This window comes from Protomyctophum bolini (genome assembly GCF_963924005.1).
Source record: "Protomyctophum bolini genome assembly, chromosome: 15".
NCBI lineage: Eukaryota > Metazoa > Chordata > Actinopteri > Myctophiformes > Myctophidae > Protomyctophum > Protomyctophum bolini.
The window spans coordinates 25,057,478-25,071,353 of record NC_137876.1 but is presented as its reverse complement, the minus strand read 5'-3'; the positions used below and the strand labels follow the sequence as shown (position 1 = coordinate 25,071,353).

The 13,876-nt window shown below is 41.8% G+C and overlaps 1 protein-coding gene across 1 annotated transcript; it reads right to left on the bottom strand.

Moving 5' to 3' along the window:
- Positions 1-2,188: 2,188 nt before the first annotated feature.
- On the bottom strand, positions 2,189-12,361 carry LOC308329324 (prolyl hydroxylase EGLN3-like; the record flags this gene model as incomplete). Its single annotated transcript, XM_080783573.1, has 5 exons — positions 2,189-3,848; positions 4,106-4,179; positions 4,520-4,656; positions 5,480-5,599; positions 11,957-12,361. 5 exons carry the CDS (start codon positions 12,359-12,361, stop codon positions 3,814-3,816), a joined length of 771 nt encoding a protein of 256 aa, XP_080639699.1. The 3' UTR covers positions 2,189-3,813.
- Between the last annotated feature and the right edge of the window lie 1,515 nt (positions 12,362-13,876).

The following is a 13,876-nucleotide window of genomic DNA, read 5'->3' as shown; positions in this document are numbered from 1 at the left end:
TGCATGAGTGTGCATGTGCGCGCGTGTGTGTGTTTGTGCGTGTACCTGTCTGAGCCTTGTCTGTGTACGTGGTATGCGTGCGTGTGCATGTGTGTGTGAGTGAGTGAGAGAGAGTTTGAACCTGAAGGCCCTCTAATAACCTCTGGCTGTCCATCTCTCTGAGTCGCTCTGATGTGGAATTTAGATCCAGCAGCCTTACTCATTCACCTGGGGGAGCCATCATTAAAACAGTCCATAGAGAGAGAGAGAGAGAGAGAGAGAGAGGGAGGAAGAGAGGGGGCTAGAGAACGAGGAGAACTAGAGAGAGGTGTAAAGAGCTCTCCTTTCATCATCTATTCAGAGGATGATGAAACAAAGCTTTTGAGAGGAAATGACAGCTTTATTAAATCATAGTTTTCAAACGTATTTTTATTAGCTCACACACACACACAAAAACCTTACATGGAACGGAAAGGTTTGATTCCCATATGTACAGTATATGTACACGACCATGACTCTGTCATCTCACACAGCGTGTGTATCAGTGGTCCGTTTACCAAGGGAGGCTTGGAATTCTGGGCCTCGAGATGAGTATGAGTTCAGATAATTAATAAAAGATGTAGATATTAAAGCAAGGCTGCTTTAGGTTCATATTACACCAGGGCCCAGAAATCTTGGTAAATTGTCATCCCTATTCAGTGTACTCGGGCTACAATTATTTCTGATACACTGTAATATGGAATATCGTCTCTGTCGGGTGGAAACCACCTTATGTCCAAAACTGTTACTTTCCAGGATTCAAATTCAAAAGCAGATACTGTAGCTAATTTTGATGCTTTGGTGTGATGCTGCAGTATTATCAAGTAGGGCGTTAAAATTTACAAAAACAATATGGAAATAAGATGTTCCTTCCCGATATATCGTTATGTTCTTGAGTTTTATCTCGTGTTTTTGGTGTGGAAAACACAAAACAGAGACTGAGACCTAGACCTACGGAGGCCTATACGTTACGCCATATACCTTCCCTACCTTCATACTATATCAGAGTCATACAGTATTGTTACATTCTTCAAATGGTCAATGTTTTATTATCAATACACCTCAAACCAGGGCTTGTCAGACACGGAATCGAAATTCTAAGTAGTAGAAGAGAGACACCAAGTGGGTAAATTTGAAACCACATGCCAGTCCGCCAAAACATTATGTTGAAGTAATCTAGGAACAACATTGGATTTAGTTAGGGTTAGTATGTATATTATTATTATTATCATTATTATTATTATAGCACCTTTTAAAAGTGTGACATGACATCTACAGTATATGCTGTCTATACATATAGTATTGCATATAATATATATTGTTGTATATCATCTCGAGTCAATAGTCTCAAATCCATAGTATACTAACAACAATCGTCTTTACTTATATCATATAAACTATAATGTATCTAAATGTGGTATGTTTGACCTTTATACAGTACCAATCTTGAAACGTACTTTAGTTACATCATCAAGAACAGTTGTTCCTTATTGGCCTTATTGGTGGAGTACACGACATACATACATACCCAGCCGATCGCAGTACTTGCACGCTCTGCTTGCACAAGTAACAAGTAATAAAGATGCAATCCTGCGGAATTGAGAGTGTGGTTGCCTATCTCTATAGGAATATTATTCAATTAGAGTTGGGTATGTCGTCATGACTTCGTTTACGGTCCAATCAGATAAGGGCAAAGCGCACAAATGCCTTGGGAAGAGTTCCGAATCGCTGGCCAATCGGAGGGAGAATATTTATTACACGATTTAAACACTTTTAAATAATTTAAGCGCTGGAGTGCAATAACAATAGTCTGCTTGCCTATGGGCAACCACACTAATTATAATGTATCTATGGGATAGCAGCAGCCAAGTCTATGGGATTTAAATGTTTGTTTAGAGTAGGCCTACATATGACTTAAATCGTTTGCCAACCGAGTCTATGGACTTTAATGTTTGTTTAGGGCTCTAAATGACAACGTAAGACGTCATGTGGTCCATATAAATACATCTTGTAACTCATTTTGTCTCAGACGAGAAACAAGCCAGGATGGATAAAGGCAGCAAGCCTTTAATGAGCCACGTCTATAATGGACCCCCATGAAGTACAAAAGCAAAACAAAACAGAAAAAGGTGCCCCGAATTTCTCTGTTTTTTATTGGTTTTGGCACAAGACAAACAGGACAAATAAGATTGTTCAAACGTGACGGGTCAAAACAAGCGTTAACCATGCAGTACATCATCATGGTAATTACTGTCAGCTGTTCTGACCAGCATCACAGCTGTGTTTAACCACTTGAACCCTATTGTATGGTTGACTGGAGCTCACAACACTGATGTAGATCAGCTAGTAAGAAAAGGGATTAAGTGTTCAGACTAATCAATGTAGTGTATTGTAAAAAAGAAAAGGAAAAAAACAATCTATTTTTTCACGTTGATTCTGTGATATTAGAAAAATAAAATACACAAAATAACACATCTACAATCTCACAACGTTGCACTTGATTACATTTAAGTTAGCACATTTATTTTTTATTTTCTTTTTCACTGTGCAGAGAGACTAGAGAGTGAGGGAGAGAGATCTTTTGGGGCACAGACACTAAGGTCTCAATAACATATCTGAAGTGTCTATTGAAGTGAACATCAATAATTCATCTCCTCATCTCTCACAGTCCCTGACAGACGCCTCACAGCTCCTCAGTCAAATGTGCTGCCTCAGTAGAATCCATATTGTCCTCGTCCTTGTCTTCTCCAAGTGTAGGACGGGTGTGCTTCAAGGCATCACAAACGCTCAACCTTTGCTGCCCTCCAAAGGCCAAAAGTAGTTACTACAGTTCATGTTGCGTTTGATGAATGTTACATTATAGATAGTTTACATCCTTCTATGTGTTACTAGTGCTCAGGAGATTACTGGTGCTTTGTTTTGTAGGGCAGCGGGCATGTGAGATGCCTTCACTCACCATGGGCCTTCTAAAAAATAGCCTTAAGTTCAGTATGTCTGTCCAAATCAACAGATGAACAGTCTATAGCTTCTTAATATGAGAGGTGCTTGTGTCTCTTCAGTGTCTTTCCTTCCTTTGCTCTGAGTGAAGGCCCTTTGGGACAATGTGTTGGTCATACCCCCGGGGTCTCTCCGGCGGAGCGCATATACCATATCAAGGTTCAGTCCTTGCCGCAGGCGGACAACAGGTTCAAGTGGAATCCCAGGCTCCCATCCCTTTACTACATGTCCTTCCACCGCATTCTCTCTTGCCCGTTTCCTGGCTATCTCTACTGCCGCCATTGAATAAAGGCTGGACTGGACCCCCCCCCAAAGTAAAGAATAGAGGCCACAGCATCACACTGTAGTTGTATCACCGTACAGGGTGATACTGTATCACCGTACAGGGTGATTATGATACTGTAATCAGAATACCGCTATCTGACATTTTCAAGTAGGCCTAAGCCTTTTTATCCGTAAAGAGCTGAGACAGATGGTGAACAACAAATCTGTGTTTCGTACGTTATGTTACAAACATTTGATAAACATGTCTGTCACACACACACGCAAAAACAAAGGTTATGTTTGTAAGCTCTCAGCCTGTAAAGGTGAACTCGTAACTCTGTGTTGTTGTTTTTTTTCCGTCTTCTTCTTTTCCCTTTTTAAGCAGGTTGAGTCACAGCAGCAGAGTCACTCGTTGCTATGACGATGACTAAGCGCAGCGGCAAATCCAGGGAAGCAATCGCTGGGTGTCCAGATCAGGTCACACTTTCTGTACATTTCAGGTTCAGCCACGAGAGGGTGCTGTTTTCTCTCCATTCATGTGGAGCTAGTCCCTTGCTTCTGTGTGGATGCTGAAACACAAGTTGCAGAAGGTAAGGAACCATGGGAACACACACACACACACACACACACACACACACTCACACATACATCTATTGTTACATTTGGGAGAATTCCACCCCCACATATTTGTGCCCATGGAGCGCACAACTTCAGTTCAGATGGCCAAGTCATACACCGTGACGTATCCGGAGTAAGTGCCGTTCATGCCTGTGTTTTGTCACCGTGACTTGACTGTCTCTCTCTCTCGAGTGCGTGCACATCTTACCTGCGAGGTCTCTGAAGCGTTGCTTAGCTTCTGCTCTCTCTTCAGAGTCAAAATACCAGACAGTGATGGCATACCTGACACACAACAACACATTATGAGTTCTAACACATACACAAACAGGTCTGTGTTCTTCAAGCTGCAATCTGTATGTTAACTTTATTTTATACCCAAGAATCTAATCTTGACTGAGGCATTACTACTTGTCGACCAGTAGGTGCCCTACCACCTCCATCCACTGCACATGTACTAGTTATATTGTATTATCTGCTATATCACAATTCACTGATGTGTTATCAGTGAATCAGCAGTGTTAGAAGAGCACAATGTAGTAAAATGCATATTTATCTAAATATGACTTGCTCAAAAGATGACTGTTATGCAGATAGTGATTTTTTTGTTTTGTTTGTTGGTTACCTAGTGGCGTATGACGGCTGGACCTCATGCGGGTTTCTGCGGTCGGACCAGAAGAACAGCAGTCTGTCAAACAGTGGCTCGACATCTGCAACATACGACTTTCCCTCTGGAAAGATCCTCAGAATCCCACCATGCACCTGATGGACAACAGAGACACCGTGAGTTCATCTGTTAGTACTGTTGTATTAGTATTAGTTATTATTATTATTATTATTATTAATATTATATTATTTTAATTTGTTAAATTGAAAAAGGGGCTTCGTTAAGACCTCCATATTATTATGGTCAATGCCTGTGTGAAACGTGGGAGTGATTGGTGCAGGCAGTGAGGAGCTACGGCAGTGTTTCTGACACACAGACACACATTCAGACATACACACATTAAGACATTTGGTTAATTATAGTATGATTATTATTATTGGCATAGTGTCTTGTGGACCGCATCAAAACCCACATTTTGTTAATTGCACCCTCTTTATTCGTGGATAGTGAGGTGTTCATGTAAACTTGTGAAGTCACTGAACTCCGGTAGCCCCTTACACGTCACAGTTACAACTATAGTTAAAGGTTTGTATTACTAAACTTGTGAGGATGTCATTTTAACATTTCTCATTGACATTTTAACCATAAGCCGAAAAATAGCAGATCTACAATACAAGCCTGTGTTGAATGGACTTGTATTTGGGCTTTTTTCGGTGTACGACACTAGCAACTAAGTGTAACTCAGGTGTAGCTCTATCAATAACTTCTAAATGTCTAAACCTAAATCTAAACCTAACCCCAATCTGAATCTTTTTCTTATTGTAATCTCCACAAATATATTTATTTTGTTAGGACCAGGAAAATGGTCCTCACAACTTCTATTTCTAAAATTCTACTATAATTACACGAAATACTATATACTATATAACTATACTTACAGTATAGTAACACACACACACACACACACAGTCAGCCCACCTTGGCGTTCCAGTGTTTGTTTAGGTAGTAAATGCAGGTGACACATCGACCATCAGAGTTTGGGTTGTCAACGTGCTTAACGTACCCCGCTCCGTTGCCCGGGTAACACGCCACCATTGCCTCGCAACACACAGAGACAAAACAACGTTTAGAACAATTCATTAGCCAATCGACAACAAGCAATCTCATTGGTCCCGCCCGACTATGCTGGAAACTCCACAAAAGCACCCATTCATTAAAAGGCACAATACTGAAATATGGATTAAACTTTAAATGAAAGCTAAAACTACCACAAAATCCCTGGTATCCCGAAACGTTGTTGATTGGTTAAAATAGAGAGAGGACGTGGACAGTATTTCTGGTAAACAGGTGGTTACAGCAACTTCCTCTCTGTGTGTGTGTGTGTGTGTGTACATACGTGTGCATCTACACGTACATCTACAAAGTTTGTGTGTGCATGGAAGCAGGTGTGCACCTGCAGGTGTGCACGCATAACTGTGTGAATGTGCATGTTTGTAACTTTGTGCTCCCATATAGTGTGAACACATTAAATATGCACACACACACACACACACACACACACACACACACACACACACACACACACACATTCACACCCACTTGCAATTGTTTTTCACCCTGGTTGGGCTAATGGCCTACAGTACACTTCGTCCAATCACCATTGTGTACATACTAAGTATTCATGCCTACATCAGTATGCGGGAATGTTGTACTCTGCTGTGTGTACGTGCATGTTTTAGTGCTTTTGGCTGTGGCCTACGTGCCTTCAGTCAGAGTTAGATGGAAGCCTGAGGAGCCAAACGGTGGCAATCTAGTGATAAGAACACCACACTGGCCTTCAAAGACCCTTAATGAGCTTCTGTAAGACGCCGGAACGCTGCACTACACTTGCAGAATGCAGAGTGTTCATTTAACTCTCAGAGAGTGGGTTAGGCCAGTAGCGTGTACGCTGCAAGCAGGACTGATCTGTAACTCTATTATCGCTCCGTTTTTCGTAGAGGTTCGCTCACATTTCATGGTGATGTATTTCAACAAGGGAAATTTGTTTTGTACTAAATGAAGGTTCAACATTTAAAAAATGTGTTTTGTGTGTTGCGTGATTACTGATGTGCAATTATCAAGTTTTTATCAAGATCTTTTCAGTTCGGTCCGCTACGCAATTAGAGCATGAACCATGAAGAAAAGGAATATAGGCCTACAGCTGACTCACATACTGTATGCACGCACGTGTGCACAGTGTGCACACACACGCGTGCGCGCGCACACACACACACACACACACACACACACACACACACACACACACACACACACACACACACACACACACACACACACACACTGTGGGCATTGTGTTAAAGTCAACAGACAGTCGAGTAAAACTGTTTCCTTCCACCTAAAAACAATGAGTGTTTGTCTGGAAGGAAAGCTGATAATTAAAATGTGAGTCTCATTAGACTCATGAACACAGAACAGAATACCCTTTTACACAGCCTGTTCAAGGCGGGAATGTTGTGCCGTTATTCTGCCATATTGTTCTGTTTAATTAACACTATATAAAGTACTGCAATGTATTTGTGCTTGCATAAACCCTCAAATCCTCCATTGTAACGTTATCAACATGAAGTCTACCACACACTTATTTTGTAAGACAGTAAGTCCTGACCTATAGTTGCAACAACAGAATTAAATGAATACAATTACCCTAATGAATTGGCCTACTGTAGCTATAGTCTAAATGAACAGCTCTAAATTATTTGGAGTCGTGCAGACTACTGTAAATGTGTGAATTCTGCCGGTCCGACATCTATCTTGTGTGAGTGCAAGTAAACAACTTTGAAATTTCGTTTTAATAATTTTCTATTTTTCTATTTTAATAGATTAGAATTGTGCACACAGTCCACCCTCGTACACAATTTATCTAGCCATTGAATTCATTTATGCATCAAGACTAGTGTGGGAGTAGACGACCGCAGTTTTATTCTTTCTACCGTAGCTTGCCTTGTACACAACGTGTTGTCACCACTTCATGCACCATCCAATAATTACATCTAATAATTTCAGTTCATCAGTGGTCTTATCCAAAGGCAACAACACTAACACATAACAGTAACAGCGATCCTAACAACAGACCACAATGACTCGACAACCTTTCCGTTCAACACCCTACAATGTAAACATTTCACCCGCACTTTTACTGTGTAGTCTCCTCTCTGAGGCCGTGCGTGCGTGCGTGCGTGCCTTCTTCAAATAAAGAACAAAGGGAATGTTTGCACGCAATATGTTTGCTCCCCATGACCTCCCTTTATATTTTGGGCGGGAACCCCTTTTGGTGTTAGCATTATGTTATGCTTTAGCTATTTTAGAAAAATCGAAGAACGACTGACATAGAAACATAGCTTTTTCCGAAAACTGTCAGGATGTAGAAGACATTTTTTGAATCTGATCTCAGGTCAAAATGGGTTAACCAAACAACAACGAACCAAAAAAAAGTGCACCAAATTGTCAAAATTGTCATCAATTTTGACAAGCAAGCCAAATTGTCATACATTTTGACACTGACGTATGACTGCTGCTGCGGAGCACTATCATTATTAAACAAAGGCTCTTAAGGCTCATACATACTCCAGGTTTTGGTGATTTTTCACTTGAGCAACTGCCCCTATAAATGTGCAAATGTGCATACATGCACAGCTGCACGTACGTATAGCTGTGTAAGGGTGACGTCAGAGTGGGAGGGCAAGCCAAACGTCTCAATGGAAGGAGCTGATAAGCCTCCCTCAGTTCACACACACTGTGCCTCCTCAGTCTCGTCCTCTCGTACACGGAGGGAAGCAGTATGTTAGTGTCCGCTGCGCTTACACCGCCCAGCACGTACGCACTGTACGTGTCCTCAAGTTCTCTGTCAAACATACACACACACACACACACACACAGTGGTGGAGAAAGTACTCAAATGTTTTACTTCAATACTGCAATGTAGAACTACTCCGTTACAAGTAAAGGTCCGGAATTCAAATCTACTTGAGTAAAAGTACAAAAGTATTCGCATGAAAATGTACTTAAAGTACCAAAAGTAAAAGTATTCATTATGCAGAATGTCTCATTTCAATTCATTTTAAAATGTCTAAAAAGCATTGTGAGCTTGTAGATCGTCTGTTTTCAAATGCACTGATTAGAGACAGGGTGACAGGAGAAAAAAAGGATGGAGAGATGAAGACGAGGTTATCGTAATTAAGAAGCGCAGGGTGAGAACAGAAAGCAACATTATAATAAACTAAATACAAGAAAAACTTCTAAATTATCCTGCCCCTTTTTCGACACACATCCCACATCGCTGCTAAAAATATTTGAAAAAGTATGTCTTCAAGGGACTAGAAAGTGGCCATGGCATAACGGTAGCCAAAGTGCCAAAAAATGTTACCATATTTGCCTAAAAGAAATCATACCTGCGTTCCTATCAGTACTAGTTTATTTGTATCTATATTTTATTTACTGTTTTGCTTCATTACATCCATTATGATTATGAATATGATTATTATGATTATTATTAACAAAGAGAAAGAGAGAGAATGAAAGAGCGGAAGTCCAGGCTTCTTGGCGGAGAGCCAGATGGCTGAAGGCTTAATGACAGCACTACGTGAGGCGCGTGAGAGGCTGCACAGTGTCTGTCTGTCTGTCTGTCTGTCTGTCTGTCTGTCTGCCTGCCTGCCTGTCTGTCTGCCTATATTATATAGTGTTTAGTAAATTCTTATGTTGCATAGAGGAAGGAGAAGGCATTGTTCAGGGGAATTTTATTGCATGTTTTGCAATAATACAAACCAGGCTCCCCCAAGGCTTTACACTAGGTAACCTACACTACAGTGAGTACATAGGCATACTGTACTGTATCTTTGCTGACAAGGCAATCCAAGCCAATGTACTTGAATGAATGGGTGTTTATTTCAAAGTTCAAACATTATAAAACAAAAATAATGCACAATAACAATTCATTAAAAACATAAAAAATCAAAACACAAAATAATGCACAATAATAACAATAATAATCATAACAGTAATTGTTCGAAGAAGAGTAGGAATAAAGCCAGTGTGTCGTACTGGTGTTTTCGACACGTTGTGAGCTCATGCAGAGATCTGCTCTGCTCACAGAATATTCTCCCAAGAATAGGGATGCTAGGTTTGAAGCGGTTAATGTGTCCGTTTGGTTTCTGGCTATTACAACATCAGCTTGTGTACTGTGTAGCTATTCAAGGCTGACCTGCTTGAATGAGACACGTACACACACAGAGAGAGAGAGAGAGAGAGCAAATGGATAAGTGATAATAAAAGTGAATGTGTACGTGCCAACTTGCACTCAAGCACATTGTAAGCAGTGAGACGAATACTGGTCCTGTAATCAAAAACCCAGAGGTTTGCTCCCAGAGAAAACTTGCATCGTGAGGTTTGGATTTCACAAAAAAACGTATTAAATTGGCAATATTGAATAACATTAATTGACTCATCTAAAATACTATTATATTTCAGTGTATTTCAGAGGTAGGCCTGAAATTCAAAACTGACAAAGATTACAAACATTTGAATATGGATGGATGTTCGGTCCATAAATAGTGTTACAAAATCAGCCACACGTTAACTTTACTACTTATATTGCAATATTTATATTGCTAAACATTCTACAAAGAGTAAATGCAGTAAGTGTTATGTTTTCAGACAAGGATATACAGACAAGAAACAATTCTCACTACTGGGTTGGGGGGGGGGGGGGGGGTGTTAATGTATCCATTTGGAACTCTGACAGTGTACAAATCAAAGTTAAGATTTCTACATTGTCAGAGTTTAACTAGCCTAACACTGGGTATTTTACTGTGGCAACTCGTGCTGAAAGTGCACTGGCACTTTAATCATCGTGGAGGCAGTTGGCCTGTTACTGGTTTTGGAACCAGGATGCTTGCTGTTCCACTTACACAACAACCATGGCAGGAAGCGTATTTAAAGTGCTGTAGCGTGTACAACAAGGCCACGAGGAAGGCTGCAGGTGACACATCACACATGGACAGCTCAAGCCTTTTTTTAGTCTGTATTCTTCTGAGGTTTGATTAACGACGCAGCCAGATATGGACTTGTTGTTTGCGTGCGAAAGGAGCTACGTGACTCTGGTGCTGTAGCCTATACTGTACTTGTACGTGTACTGTACACACACAGGCAAGCAGGCATGCACGCACGCACGCACGCACGCACGCACGCACACACACACACACACACACACACACACACACACACACACACACTGTGGACATTGTGAGCTCAGGTAAATGTGCATATTCTGCTACGACACCTTAATTTCCCTTGTGGGATGAATAACAATACTGTATGTCACAGTCTGTCTATCTTAATACAGACAAAGTGATTGTACATAGACAAACAAAACAAAACAAAGACACGTATCATGCACGCACACACGTGCGCATGATGTGTGTTTGAGTAAAATCTTCATTTAAATGTAACTCTAGAGTTTAAACCTTATAGTCCAATTTTCCTCAAACATCAACACCAAGTAGTATAGGTCAGATGGCAACCCAAATACCTGAAGCCAAGACAGTCTTTTTATTTTTATTTAAAAATATATCATCTGGTTTTCCTTGATTGGATTGTGGACACTAATCTGTTGAAATTTTAATATGATTGACGATATATCTAGATTGGATGTTTATTGTATATGTTTATGTATATGTTTATGTATGAGTGAGTAATACATTTTATGTTGAGCAGCACAGTAACAACATCCCACACTACATTTGCAATTACACATGATTCTATTTTAATGCTAGTTTCCTCCTGAGACTGGCAGGTGAGATCATACACATAATATCTCTTCTGGCTACCAGCCTCCATTGCCATCATTTCATCTACTTGAGCATCTTTCTCAACTTTTCAACTATATGCTGTAAAATCATGTTTTAAAGCTAAAGCTTCAATCTGGAATTATTTTAATTAATAATCTATATTGAAGCCTGTGTCTATAACTAGGCTCTACAGCACAGCAGCCAGTCAGCAGCACCTGCAGTGGTTGTTTTGTAGGTGGACGTGGACATAGGTCGGATACTATATCATTAAATCCATACTGGTCCAAGAGCACTGCCTGGCTGATACTCATAAACCCAAATCAGTGTTAATTTTCTCAGAATATTTTGATTTAGTCTTTTGAATAACACACAATGTGGGAATTTATTCATATTTCAGCGGGAGAAATGTGGTTAATTCCCATGCACACGCAGCACACGGGAGACTTGCGGCTGGGGCTGGGTTCAAATCCGTTCCCCGGCCCGGACGCGGTTACACTTACAACAATAAGCACATGTACAATTGGCACATGAGTCTCACACGTTTATTATAACCCAGGATTAAAAAGCGCTTTTAGTTTTATATGCTGACTCTCTCAGGCTCTTTCGCTCTTACCTTGGACCGCTCCCGTATGACGGATTTCCCCAGGCGACCTCCGCACTTGGAGATCAACTTGTCCATCAGGGTCAGTAGATAGTTGATCGCCTCGCATCCCCTCTCCGCCCCGTTGACCCAGGCGATCTTATCCCCCCGCACGTTCCTCCCGGGGACCCCGGGGGGCTGCGGCACGGGGACGGGGGTCCCCGGCAGCGTCCCCGCGCCCGGCCGCCCGACCAGCCGCCCGTCCTGCAGGCTGCCGGAGCCGTGCATGTGCTCCACCTGCTCCAGCACGACGTCCCCGACCAGGTCGCCCAGGAAGTTGTCCAGGTAGAAGAAGCCCAGTTCCAGCAGGGCCGGCACCACTCGGTCCAACGCCAGACGCTCCAAGTCCGCGTCGCTCATATGCTCAATAAGCGGCATGTTTGACTATAGCGTTCAGTCTGTTCTGTTTACACTTTACAGTGAGTACAACGAGGCGAGCTATGGTTGTAAAAAAGAAAACTGCCCAGGCAGCTCCCACTATAGCAAGAACATATTTATGAATGGGCGTAGGCGTAGCTAGCGATTCAGAGGCTGGAGTAGCCCTGGACCCGACCCCCCCCCTGACTGGACCAGGGCTACAGGGCTGGAGCCTGGAGGAGGATGAGTAACTTCACTGGGACCGACTAGGCGATTTTGTTTCAGTCCAGTGAATGGAAGTGGTCAGGGAGGGAGGTTAGAGGAGGAGATGGTGGAGTGTGGAGTGGGAGGCTGGGATTACAGGACATCAAGTTAATTTAGTCAACATTCAACATCAACACAAGCACTGCATAACACTCACTTTCAAGGCCAAATAAGTGTAGGCTACTTAATAACCAGTCCTCCACATAGTGAAAGTTGTCTGTGGGGGTTTAACTATAGAGTCTATCGTATTCGTTCCTGTAGCTACTTTTGTACTGTACTGACTGTCTGACTCTACTGAGTCTACTCTATACGTGGAGCAGGAGTAGCCCAAATTTTTTGATTCTCGTAGAGGTTTTTTTCGATTCTGACGAATCTCTCTACGAGAGTCAAAACGCTAGCTCCGCCCCTAATGTCGGATAAGCAAACTGATGCCTTTAAATCACTCTTACCTTGTACAAATGCAAAATCTAAGCTGCTTTTCATGTTGCCCCACTTGTTTGTGATCTCTGCGGAAGCATATTAAACTCTGTCAATGCTTATTTTTCAATAAAAAAGGTATTTTAGCCATCTTGCTTTTCTCTCCATTGTAAATGCGCAAGAGAACCCTGGCCGCTAGGGTCGCGGGCAATATTCTGTTGCGCCGTTTACAGCATTTACAATTCTGTTGCGCCGTTTACCGTATTTACAATGGAGAGAAAAGCAAGATGGCTGCGGGTGAAAGAAATACTCAGAAACAGAGTTGACTATAAAACGTTTTTATTGAAAAATAAGCATTGACAGAGTTTAATATGCTTCCGCAGAGATCACAAACAAGTGGGGCAACATGAAAAGCAGCTTAGATTTTGCATTTGTACAAGGTAAGAGTGATTTAAAGGCATCAGTTTGCTTATCCGACATTAGGGGCGGAGCTAGCGTTTTGACTCTCGTAGAGAGATTCGTCAGAATCGAAAAAAACCTCTACGAGAATCAAAAAATTTGGGCTAGAGCAGGAGGAGGCGCGCCCTCCGTCATTGACTTGCGCTCAGCCTCAGCAGCAGTGCAGCACGTAAACATAATTAACAATTTAATTCAATTCAAAGGGCTTTATTGGCATGAGAAAACATAGGCTACGCTGGCGGAACTGAAAAAACAAAAACAAAACTTGTTGCGCGTTCGCGTGAACGGGAGTTGGATTCTGACTGACACGGGAAAAATGATACGTCAGCAACGGAGAGCTATGGTTCTGACTGTCAGAAACCCGTGGCCACACACAGCTTAATAGCCTACCGTGTA